General features: G+C 46.0%; 1 protein-coding gene across 17 annotated transcripts in view; it reads right to left on the reverse strand.

Moving 5' to 3' along the window:
- FBRSL1 (fibrosin like 1) overlaps positions 1-13440 on the reverse strand; it is a 508067-nt gene that overhangs the window by 50628 nt on the left and 443999 nt on the right. For all 17 annotated transcript variants that reach the window (XM_042035136.1, XM_042035134.1, XM_042035142.1 and 14 more), the window contains one exon: positions 4631-4676. In XM_042035136.1, coding sequence (XP_041891070.1) covers positions 4631-4676 — 46 coding nt within the window. The remainder of the gene's footprint in view (positions 1-4630; positions 4677-13440) is intronic.

Here is a 13440-nt window from a genome sequence, read left to right on the forward strand (position 1 = left end):
CAGCATGTCCTACACTGGCGGTTTTGTAGTTCCAGCTTTTAAAATGATTTAGTGTGACAGTTTAGTGCTGAATTAAAAAAAAAAAAAAAGAATAAGAAAAAGGAAGAGAAGAAGCAGAGAGAAAAAGGAGAGACAGTCCCCTTAAGGCAACAACATTACGGAGCAGCGATCTCAGAGGAACAAGGGTTCTTCTCTGGTTCAGATGTGCTTGTCAGAGTTCAGTGTCGTCTCTGAACAAGAAATCTCTCTTGCTGGCCCAAGGCACAGTTTTGTGGTCAAGAGGACAGAAAATAAAGGGAGGGAACTTCAAAGAAGCATAAGCTGCATTAGCCCGCTGGGGCGGGTGGCTGCGGCACATCCCATGGCTGACAATTACGACCTGCATGCCGAGAAAGCTTGCCTCCCTCTTGTCAGAGGGATAAGACACAGGCTGTGAGCTTTAGAGCTTTGAGGATGTGTACAGTTCATGATGAAAGATAGCACTTCAAAGCCCTCTGCCTAGAAACCCATGGAGAAGTAAGAGCGGAGGGTAAGCAATCTTTTTTCCTGGGGGGGTGCATATGCGGGGGAAGGATAAGACTTACTTTCACTGTCATTTATTATTGCCATGAAAATGAAGCCTTGCACTGTTTATGGAATCTCTCATTAAAAGGATCTCTTGATAAATCGCTTGACAAACATTCATTAATTAAGTCTCTGAGCACACTTGGCTGACAAGCATTAGTCTTCATTTTGCAGGAGGGGGAAATTGAGGCATGGAGCTCAGCGAGCCCCCAACAGCCAGGGCAGGGCTGGGTCCTGGCCAGTCACTCTGTGCCACCAGACAAACGGATTACACTGCTCCCTCCGTGCCCAGCTTGATTCTGATCCAAAGATAGAACAACATGCTGTCTTCAACAAACTTCAAAGCTCTTTTCCACCACATTGCTGCCCAGTGCCTCCTGGGGCTGCAGGGCAGACATGGCTGTGTAATGGCTCCTCCATGGGCATCTCATGCCCTGGGGGCTCCTGGACACCTCTTTCATCTCACAGGCACCTCCTCACACACTGCCTGCCTGGGGTTATGAATGGAGAAACCCTGGCTGCTGCCCTGCTGCTCCACTTTTCGATGGAGGTTTTCCTCCCTAGGGCCTTTGACCTATCAAACCAAGCAAGAGAAACAGCTCCTTTAAGACATCCATTTCACCCTCACTCCAGCAGTGGCCTTGGGTTCAAATGCTGGGGACCCAGCAGGTCACTTGGGCTGCAGCTGCAAGGCTATTGTGGTACAAAGGCACCACCTCTCCTGCTTTCCCTGGCATACAGCAGGTCTGGAGCAAGGAGTGGTGGGAGAAAGCTCAACTGCCTCCAGTCAGACTCACGAGGGAAGCCCACTGCTGGAGAGAGCCAGCAGTGAGGACCCAACGCTCAAGTCCATAAAATACAAACTATCCTACCCCACACACTTCAAAATGTCATTTCAGCAGGCAGGAAGAGTTCCTTGCAGTGACTTAGGGGTGACCATCCCTCTCTCCTCCTCAGCCCCACAACTCATCTGCCTTCCTATCCTTCACTGTCACTCCTCTGCCTCATCCTCCCACCTGGAGATGGAGGGACAGATACGGCTTTCGCCTATGCTTCCCCTGCCCTTCCTGGTATTTGTCCTTCAGAAAAAGGAAGGGCTGGCTGGCAGATTCCTGTGAGAAAGGAGCTGCAGGAGAGAGCAAACAGACCTTTATTATTTGTTTATTGATTTATTCTCCAGGAGGATGTAACACCCGGCCCTTGGCAGCAAATGCCCTTGTAACTCTGTACTGCAGTGACAAGTTGGCCAAACAAACACTTTTCTGCATCAGAAAACAAAGACTGTCAGCAGAGCAGATCACGGCTTCTCTGCCCTTACTTTTAATTATTATTTCCTCACACAGAGGATTTAATCTCCTCTTCTGCTGGAAGCTCAAAGTGCCCCATTCAGCCTATATCACAGCTGTGACTACCAAGGTCACCCTGGGTCAGGACACCTCTCTCTGCAGCATAATAGCGACTGCTCCCCGAAGTGGACATCCACGCCGTGCATCTGCTGTTGCGGATGAACTGGTGTCAGGAGGAGGAGCACGGCCACCACCGCGGCCCTGCCGGGGAAGGGGCAAAGGCAAACGTTACCCAGAGAGCCCCAGACAAAGACGCTGCTCCTCCAGCCTTTTGTGGAGCTCTCAAATGCGGTCAAAGGTTACATTTTACAGCTGTTCCAGCCTCAAATAAGTGTAACCCGCCTATCTTAATACTTAATTGCATTGCTAAGCTGCTGATAAACTAGGAAGGCATAAAACAAATACGCAGGGCCGAAGACATCCCCAGGGAAAGTTTGTGGGAACAGAGGGAGTTGCACCAAACAATGAACTGGGAACAGGGGGAATTACACCAGACAATGAATCCACTTTATGTGTTTTAGAAGCCTGGTTACCTTCAATAAAAGCTGCAGCATGGATGCTGCACATTTGCTAGCTAATATCTCTCCAAAAAGGCCGCCAGTGTTTACAAAAGAAGGGCACGGTGCAAATGCCCACAGGAGAGGATGAGCACGTGCCACACCATGCGTGTGCCCATCAGGAAACTGTGTTGAGCTAATTCCCTCCCCACAGAGCCACCACGGCTCCAGCCCTGGAGAACATGGCCTTAAATCAACGCTCTTATCTCACAAAAGGAATTTAAGTGCAATGCTTTGAAAGTCACTTTCTCCCGGCCATATGGCATCCCCCAGCCTGGTCGTGTAGGAGCGGCGTTCATTTGCATGTGCAAGAGACAAATCTGGCTCTTGCATTGCGGGAGTGATAACAGGGAGAGGGGTAAAATTTAGCACTGTTTGGGTTTCTGCACAAAATCTTTGCTGAGGCAAATTTCTCTCACCTCTCCAGCCAAGTGCCAAACACTGAGGTAGCCCCAGGAGAGCTTGCCCATGATGGCAGCCCATGCCATCAGCGAGGTACATCAGTACAGAGCCAGGGTAAAAGAGAAATCTGAGACAAAACCCATGATCTGAACCCAAAGCTGGCAATGTCTACACCCACATTAAAGAAAACAGGAACAGGCTGAAATTACAGGGATATAAACAGCACTGAACACAAACTTCAAGACAGCAAATTCACAGGCATTCGCACATTTAACTTCCTGATAGGGAGGTATTTTGAAAACTCATGTTGCTGAGCTGCTCCATGATATGAAGGGGTGGGAGATCTTGGGCTTCAGCACAAGGAGGAGCCAACAAAGCTGCTAACGCTTCAACATAAGCCTCTCCAGCAGATCTCTGTGCCAGGCATTATGCAGGATGGCAAGATTTTTGTTTTGCCGAGGCAGTGCCGTATGGGCAATCTGGTTTGCCTTATCAGCGAGCCAAGTGAGAGAAGAGAAATGTTCTTCCCCACCATTTGTTTAAATTTCCCTCTTTTCCCCAGATAAAGCTGCATACTTTTGTAAAAATATCTGCAAATGTAATAACATAATGGGCTTGTCATCGTTTTCCACATTTGGCATTGAAAATCTGCAAAGCTTGGAAAGAAAGAGAATTCCTAATAGTTACTGCTGCTGAAGAGCCCAGCTAAAAACTGGGCCTGGATCCAGGTGAGGGAGCACACAACCACCAAACCGCCTTTCCATGTCCAGCACCTACTCCTACACAACTGCAAATTGTTCCTTTCTTGGCCCCACTGAAATAATGCAAGAAGGTAATTTCAGCACTTCTTATTGATGGGCCTCATCTCCCCTCTTTGGGGTATTTGCATGCCCCTAACATCCACTATTGCTGTGAACTGATTTTATTTTGCAGCTCAATGCAGAGGATGCTGCAGACAGCCACAAGCCCTGGCAATTCATTCAGAGCCACACAAACCTCCTCACATGGCAAAGTGGAACCATTCCCAGCACAATGCTTTCCACCGTGTACCACAGTTTGCCCTCTCCAAGCCTGTTTCTTCGGTATTTCTGCTCAGTACCCATCTCAGTGAGATTATCCCTGGGAACACATGAAAGCAGAGCAGCCCGGTTTTATGGCTGTGCTGAGCCCTCAGAGGAGGGCTTGGCGTATTTAGAGATCCGTGGCTGTGCCCCCCAAGGGGATGTGGAACGAGGCAGTCTCTTAGCAACACCCAGTGCCTATCACAGGTAGCTGTCATTAACAGCAAGAGCAGAGCTGTGCTCTGCCGAGCACCCTCCACCATGTCCTGGACAACCGAGAGGTACAGGCACAAATGCTCCATGGGCAAAGGCAGGAGAGGGATGTGCAAGCCCTTGTCAGGACGACACAGATAGCACTGAAATACTAATCTGTTTAAAAGAAATGAGCATTTGATTGTATTAGAGGGAGAAGCATATCCCCTACAATAAGGACTGACTTCTCCTTTGTCAATAATCCCTCTCTCCAAGACACTTCATACAAATCTTACTGGAAGGGAAGAAGTCCCACCCCACACTGAGACAATGCAGCTCTAAATTTTAACTTAAATCATCACAAGCCTGTAGAGCTGATCTTTATGACAATGTGTGTGGCCAAGCTACAGGCTCTCGCAAAACTGATGTCCTGCTATTCGCACCATACGGATTCACAACCCAAATCTCTTGCTGTAAGATAAGGAAAGCATTTCTCCAGATCACTTACCTTTATTTGCTGCAGGAGAGAACAGCTTCTCAGAGCCTACAGAAGCCTGAAAAAGAAGAGAAAGAGAGGGTGAATAATCCTGAAGGAGAAATTCGGAAGGCTTGCTCACAAAAACACAGCTCATAAAACAAGTGGGTTATCTGGAGACCTGCAGTTGCGCATTGCACCTGGAGGGTGCAATGTTGTGCCATTAAAGAACGAGCATGCATCCTGAGGAGATGAAAGCCAAGCAAGAGGACTGACTGTCCTGATCTCACCCAACTATATCCTCCTGTCTCGTTTATTTAGGCAGCCATGCAATGCACAGCTATTTTATCCATGATTCCTCATATAAAAACAAAACCACCGAAACTGCTATCAAGCTGAAGGAAAAAAAAAAAAAAACAACCAAAACACATTTCAAAGGCTCTCTCACTGAAAATAAGCTCAATTCTTGCTGAACATGCAAAATGTAATTTGTGTATTGGAAACACAAGTTGCAACTGAACACATCTGTATGAAGGAGGGTGTTATTTAATATTATGCCAAATGACAGGTACATGCTGCTATGCACTTAGTTGAGTATGAAATAAAACGACTTCCTCTTGGAAGAAGCCCGTATCCTTGCAGACTGGATTGTACTATGCTGTCTGAACTCCACAGCAGTGTATTTGTGCTCCTCACAGCTCTGGGAAATAGTTAAAGAAATCCAATTAACCTAAACCTTGTAAACAGCTTCATGATAATCAGGGTCACTGGGTTACAGACAAGATGATAACGACAGACAGGGAAAAAAAGTCCATTCATCGTAAATAAAGCTTTTATGAATTAATTTGATGGCTTCCTTTCCTCCCCCCACTGATATCAAACAGTCAACCGATTTCAGCATAAGCTTTTCCTCCTCGCTATCTGATAAAATAGCAAGCAGCCTCTCCAGAATCAAAGCTGGTCTGGGAGCAGGAGCACAATCAACATTACTACCATCTACAAGAAAGTATCATCAACGTGTTGGCACTGACTGCTGCATGAATAAAATGGGGTGAAGTACAAAGCTGACGAGCAAAAGATACTGAAAGTGAAAAAAGCCTTTTTCCCCCGGCTCTCCTTTAAAAACAATTATTTAATTCAACACATGGCTGAACTAAGTTGATTTTATTTTTGATTTTATTGATTTTATTCTAAGGTGCCTTGGGAGATTTGCATGATAAAGAGCACTACAAATTGTATTACATTGCTATATATTTTAAATGACGACTCAGAAGGAAAAAAACAAATAGTAAAATGCAAGAAGTTCTGCATGAGATATAGTAAGAAGCAAGAGTGATCTACTAATGTTATTTCTAAGAAAAGTGGCACTGCAAGCACTGAATGTCTTACTTAATGCAAATGTATTAAAAAGAGAGGGAAAACAACATGAAAAATAGGTTGAGGCTGAGACACATAAGAAAAAAATTCTGAATTATGTCCACGACAAAGCTGCACGTGTAGCTGTGGCATGTATGATCATTACACAGCTCAGCGAAAGGATCCTAAAATCTTAGGGAAAATCAGTTACCTGCACGATCCCTTCACTGCATGGATTAAAAAGAGGAAGAACCAGGATTAAACAAGGTTTTGCCTAGGCTGGTTTGCAAAGAAAGTGCAACAACGTCACACAGCAGCAACAACAGTGGTGCATAAAACGTTTGACAGCCAACTCTGAATTTACAACCCATTGTTCGGAGATTTTTCACTTATAATCAACACCAAGTCACCGCAGACGCAGAACACATCTGCAGGCTCTGCGAACTCACCCATGCTAACAGCTCATGCGAAGCCAGGGCCTGCTCTCAAAGCACTCCACAAGCACTCGGACACGTGGCAGGTGGATAAATAAGATTCCCCCATTTTACAGGCAGTGAAACTTCAGCGTGGCTTGCACTAAAGCCCCAGCAGTAAATCGGCCGCTGAGCCACAAATCCTAAGTGCTGGGTCTGGATGCCGGGGTGTGCAGCCCTCAAGAGGAGCCTGCTCGGGAGAGCCCTTCCTGGGGAGCCATCCAGAGAAAGCCATGGCTGCAGGACCTGCTCTGCCCGTGGCAGCCACCCAGTTGGGAGAAGCTTTGTGCTTCCCCTGCTCTGTGGAGTCCGGTCTCACCGACACCACTTTGTGGCAGCCACCAGCTCACTCCCTTCTGTGCACCTCGGTACTGAGGGTTCAGTGCAGACTGGCAGTGCCCAGCCCTGAGCTAAAGATCTCAGTGCTACAGGTCCACACTATATTAAAACAATGTTTAAGGAAGCCAAGCCAGAAAATTCACTTTAAAGACAAAGTAAAACACCCGGATTATTGCTCAGTCTTCTGCTATCAGCATGTGCCACCGCCTTCCACAATCAGAGTCAACATTTACAGAGCAGCGTTTTCAACATCACAGCTTCAGTTCACAGACACAAACCTTCACACCTAGAGTTTACAGTAACTTTTGCTCTCACTTCTGGTGATTTCTAGCTCCAGATCTGAGCAGTTTTTGGCACGAGCACCATTCTGAAACAGTGAATGTCTGTGCTATAGGATATTCTGCGAGCTGCTGTAAAGGCAGAAGGGAAGCTGGGGGAGGAAGAGCCTGAATACATCATTCAACTCTATCAGTCACCCTTTAAAGAAAGCATACAATAAAACCTATGTGTCTGAGGGAGCCCACTAATGAGTGAAAAAATCCAGCAAACCAACACATCTGCTAAAACAAGTCCCCTCCCAAATACTCTGCTGTTCCAAGCAAACAATTTGCATATGTTTAAGAAAGGATTAAAAAAAAAAAAAAAAATAAAAAGAAGTGGAATTCTTCCTTTGTGAACAAAACCAGGTATTTGGAGTCTTTCATGCAGAAGTTCAAGCCATTCCAGGAGATCACACGTTCTTTAATTACAAAATAAAAAATTTCCCTTTTTCCCCCTCTCGTTGCCTCCTGCCTGTCTCCATCTGAAGGACCATCTCAGAGACCCCTCAAATTCCTTTTTGTTGTTGCGAAAGGCAGCGAGACCTGCCCAGCCTGAAGCTCACAGACAGAAGACACCTCCACCCTTCCTGGTTCACTGGCTGCTCATCTCCCTTGCCCTGGAGCACAGCCCACAGCCACAGAACCCACCACAGGGGTTCATAAAAACCTTCGTGCATGGTCCCACCCTTGTCCCCAGCAACAACCATGGCACTTTAAGCATATCTGATATCTGTCCCCAGAGCAGCAGTTTCTGAGGTAACCTCATGTTGCTGAAACTTCTAAGACCCAACATCCTTTCGATGACACCAAGCCTTCCAGGTCCCCTTTGTGGCTTATTCAATGAAGTTACCAATCCTTTGTCACCTTTTAATTTTCTTTCTTTTCTACTCCAGACCTAGAGGGGAAAATGTCTCCACCCAGTTCTGCGACAGCTTGAAACCAGGCTGAATACATTGCAGAGGAAAATAACATTTCTGCCCTTTTCTGCTTTGCGGAGAGCAAGCAGAGGAGTGGTGCTGCAGTCCCTCCCCCCTCCTCCCCTTGAACCCAGCACATATAAACACTGATTCAATTTTCAGCACTAAAAGCTGAGCAAAGGCAGCTTTTTCTTCAAATGTGAGGTGGTAACCGCAAAGGATGTAGCACACTCTCTCTGAAGGTGAGCAGTGAGGCATAATGAAGTCCATGCCTCACCCATCCCGGTTCCCACTAACCCAAGGCAGCTGAAAGGTGCAAGAGCTCTTGCAGATTAATAATTTAATGATTATATATAACAGAACAACATCATCTGACAAAGACAGCATTATAAACTACATCAGGCCTCACAGTTATTACTTGCCCCCCCCCCCCCCCCCCCTTATCTGTAGCCTATAAATGGCTAACAGGGAATAGAACTGTTCCTTATCACCAACAACAGAGGCTCTGTGGACCTTCATGCCATCTCCTGGAACACCGAATGCCAGATTCAAGCCTGATAATCCAGGAGCCTGATAGCAAGACATTGGGAAACTGCTAATAAGGCTGCAGTTCTGGTTCACAAGGAACAAGCAAAGTAGTGTTAGGGACCTGGTTTGTATGTCATGTACAGGGCAAAAGCCAAGCATTCCCTCCAAATGAGTCCAGTACGGTAGGCAGAAGAAGGAGACAGTAAAATACAGTTTAAATTTTATTTTTGGATGGCTGCCTATCTACTGGACAGCCAAGAGCCAGTCTCAAGAGAGACTGTTTGCACAATTACTGAACTTAGCAAGCACTAAAAAGTTCACAAGAAAACCCTTCTCTGGGAGATTTCTGAACTAGAAGTGCTGGATACGCTTAGAGAAACGTATCCATGTAGCATGGACACTACCTGAAAATTCCGGATCAATTTTCATTCTTTCCTTTCATCTGTCTCCCCTGCTTTTACCAACCACTCCAATGCCACTTGATCGCTTGTCCAGCAGAGAATTGCAGCACGTCAGTACTGCTTTACTACCTTCCAGTTCACTCTGCAAGTCATTCATACCAGACCCTTCATCCAGTAATATGAGAACAATAACTAAAACAGGAAGGTATTGTTTGGGTTGTGATTCTTCTACAGGAAATGGAAATTGATACATATGGAAAGGTGCAAGAGAAGCCTAGAAATAGCACACATGGCCACAAAAACCCAAAGTAAAAATCCCCCTTAAGACCAACAAAGTATTCTACACATTTCAGGATACAGAAGCAGCCCATGGGTAACACTGCCTGCATTGTGAGAGGATGTCTCAAGGTAGCCTACAGTCTTTCCAAAACCTGCATTACTTTTGGAGAGAAACCACAGCTCAGCTAGGAAGACAAAAGAAAAGTCAGACCTGCAACTCAGTCATTTTTATGAACCTTCTAGGAATATCCAGCTTTGTGGTATACGGCTGGCTGGGACACAGCAGTGTAAGGGATTAAGCAAGAGGGAACAGGACTTCTACAAATCCACACTGTGATTATCTTCCCACAGAATTTATAGACTGGGCTTTCAAGAGGGCTCAGCACTCAGCAGCTGCCTTTGGGGCATCAACCTGACTGGAGCTACTGGGTATGGAGTATTTCCAAAAATCCATTTAGAAACTTGAATGGTGACCAGGTTGTTCTGAAAAATCTGGTTACAGCTGATAGTTGGGATCATTTATGAAATTCTGTCTGTTGACCTCCAGTACAAATAAGGAGTAATAATAAATAATATCCCCTAAGCAAGAACAAATCTCCAGCTTTCTAGCAACAATCCTAAAAATACAGTTGTACCTTCAGTTACACCACAACACATCACAGTGAAACACACAGCACAAACACCCCGAACAAGCAACTACTTATTGAAATGGCAATTCCTTAAATGCCACAGATCCTTCTAGTTCAACTATCATTCAAGGCCATCTCTGAGAGGTAGTGATGGGTTTTCTGTATCTTTCATGAGCTTACTCTGTAGAATGGTCACTAGAAACAAAATGTTTCTTGGACTGTACTTCCATACAGCAACACACTTGTTTAGGTTCCCACCTCACATTCGTTCAGCACACACATATTCAGTACTGCTCTGCTCCTGAAAGGGACTGTCACCATGCACTTGCCTCTGTCACTTTTTCTTCCAAGAATGCTCATTTCTCTCAGCAGTTTATATAACCATGACTGTTTTTTGCAACAGCCGCTTTGAGAAGCTAGCACAAGCCTGGGAACACAGGATTAAATTAGGCCACAGAGAGCCTAGAAGCAGAGATCACTGGTCCTAATTCACCACTGAATTATGCTGACTTTACACAGTGGCAAATGGAATGTGAGGCAAAGTGGATGAGGGCCGGAAGGCACCGAAGGAAACGCTGTATGGAGTCTGACTCAGTGCAGGGCAGGGAGGAACCAAGCTCACTGCTCCTCTACAAGTTTGACATCTCGTTTTAGTCCTCTTTTGGCAAGACAGTGATAAGCTTAAATGAACAATGTTTTTGAACCCTGAGCATGTTCTTCATCATTTTACAACCATTGTGGGACTGAGCAAACTAGTTTTAATCAAGTAGCAACAGTACTTCTTAAACATATGCTGCTGTGGTGTGCTGCTTATTGCACAGATGTGCCTCTTCCCGTGACAAAGGGTGACCGAATCCTCTGACAGCAGAGGGACATCTGATCTAAGGCATGTCTGCCACCAGAGCCTCGGGGCACAGGCCTGCTCTTCCCTCTCTCCTCAAACCATCCCCCCAGCCCCTGGGGAATGGCTGCAGCCCAGAGTTCTCCCCTTCCCATCCCCTCCATTAGCAATGCTTTATGATTCATCTTCCTCTGAGCAGTTGCTGTCTCCCAAAGGAAAAGATCAAACTCCCTCTCCTTCCCAGCTCAGCTCCAATAAATAAATAAATACATATACTGAAAAAAATTTAGTGAAGGAGGAGAAGGGAGGAAGCTGGGGAGTTCCTGGACCTCACCAAGGCTCGTCAGACAGCTGCAGAAGGTTCCTCAGCTGTTTCCAGAGACATCAACGAGAAAAGATTTCCAGCTGTCCCTCATTAAAACTGGCCGAAATACTTGATGTTAGTGTGCCTGTGTGTCCTAATTTAAATTAAGGTGCACTTGGTCCTTACTTCAGTATCTTCCTCCTTTAAACCTCAGCTCCCCAGCCACTACCAAATCTACCTTCATTTTACACTCCTGCTATTTTCCACTAATCAGCACCGATTTCCCTGTAACACGTTTGTATGCTCCTGGACGTTCTGGTATACGAATGACATCCAGGACAGTCCTCTCCCTGTGCCACTGGACAAGGCTGCAGCTCTCAGTGTATGATGTATTACACATCAGTAATGTGTCCATGGTAAAGGGAACTGATACACACCACAGTTAGGGAAACACAGCTCTCCATGACACTGAGAAAGGGGCTTTGTGTGCTCTGCTTTTAAACATCTCCAACACCAGAGCCCTCATGCCTTTCTCTGAGACTTGACCCCCTCCCAAAACAGTCTTTTCAGCCTACACTTCCACATTCAAAATTTTTTCATCTCCCAGACACTCACTTAGGCAAGCACAGATTTGATTACTGATTTAGCTTTTGCTACAAATGTAAGGGAAAACCTACCTTTGAGTAGGAAAAGTTGGGAACGCTGTGTAACACACCACTAAAGCAGTTTGCATTATTGTCATTACAGCTTGATCCTATCTAGTCAGCCCATCTATTTGGCTGGGATACGGCTTTTTATTTGCACTAAATCAAAGGGAATGGCGAGTGCTCTTTGCAGAACTATCTAAAACTTCTTATAATTCAAAGGCTGCACTGTAGGAAGAGTGATGAGGGAGAGCAGGGACTGTGCGGCGAATGACAGGTGGCAGACTGTTGTTTGGTACCTACCAAATTACTCTGCTGCTCCCAGGGCTGCCTTGGCATTTCATTATCCCAACTCTCTCCTGGAAGGATGCGGACATAAATTCACACCTCATGTCCTGGTTTCCGTCAAACTGAGTAAGAGTGCAAATGCTGGCACCGACCGGGAATGCCAAGCAGGGCTTGGCATGCTAGAACAAACTCTCAGCTGTGGTCTTTGCCAGCTACCTGCATTTATCATTGTAATGGCCTGCCAGACAGGACTTGGCAAGCGACGGAGGAGGGCGGGAGGAGGAGGGCCAGGCTCTGCACTGCCAAGCAATTCATTCCTGTAGCTCCTGCCATCACTGTACCAGCAGGGCAACCTTCATTTTATTTTATCTTTTAACCAATTATGTGTCACCCAAATCCCACCTGCAGCTTTCTCCAGCACAAATGGCTATAAATCACAGTTCAGAGACCAAGAGGGTTTTGCAAGACATTTGATTTCGTAAAAAGGTCACTGTCTGTCTGAGGATTGCTGCAGTTCAAAAACGAACCTGCATTGGCAGACAGGGAAGGAACCACTTCCATCGTCTGTTGCATGTTGTCAGATAATATTAGAACAATTAGGGAGGCCAACAATGGCAGGATTATTAGGATTCAGCTGAACCAAAGCACTGATAAAAATTCAGTGAAATATCTCCTCCTTTCAATTTTTGAAGAAAACATAATCAAATCAATAAAAAAGGGAAAATTGCATGAGCACACCAGGAACATTCAACATAACCACCTTGAGCAGACAAGCAGAATACATGCCTGCCATCACTGCTCCAATCTGCAGCCTGCTCCAATCTGCCTGGCCATTCCAGAGCTTAAACCCCAGCTTTGCTATTTCTCAGAGAACTACTCTGTGGTCTCAGACCACTCGGCATGGTCTGCTCTCTAGGAAAAATGCTGTATTCTTGTTTTTAATCCATGCACTGGATACAGAGTGGACCCTGTATAGAATTTTAGGTGAAGCATATCACAGAGCAAACATTTAAGGCTGCTCAAAAATCATTTGACACTGATGCTGTTCTGGACACCCTTAGCGTCCATCCCTTTCTTGCAGGTGACATGTCATACCAGACAGCCCTGACAAACCAGCATCAAATTCTCTGAAAAGCATCAGGTTAACTGCAGCGAGTACATGAGACACAGCGAAGATTGCATCGTCCTCCTAGCCCAGACCATGGCATGTGACACACGGACATCCCTCTGACAGAATTTCCCAGTTACGGATGCAATCCTGACTTGGCCTTTTCCTGGGCCTGGGGGGTCAGGGAGCTTATCAGGAAGGCGGCTCTTGTCTGCTGCCATTGAAACTTGCTGTCTTACCCACAGCAACCTCAAAGGAGTGCCTCTGCAGAAGGCTCTTTTGTTGTTGTTGTTTCTAATTCACTGCTCCAAAATATTTCTTGGCTGCATCCCAGGGCTGAAGCCTTATCTGCCCATCCCCCCGGCAGACACAGAGCAGCTGCAGAGGCTTATCACAGTTGCCTGTCCACTGAGTTT

This window comes from Corvus kubaryi, unplaced genomic scaffold (genome assembly GCF_017639235.1).
Source record: "Corvus kubaryi isolate FWS band 111438036 unplaced genomic scaffold, C.kubaryi_AGA036_p1.0 37382, whole genome shotgun sequence".
Lineage (NCBI taxonomy): Eukaryota > Metazoa > Chordata > Aves > Passeriformes > Corvidae > Corvus > Corvus kubaryi.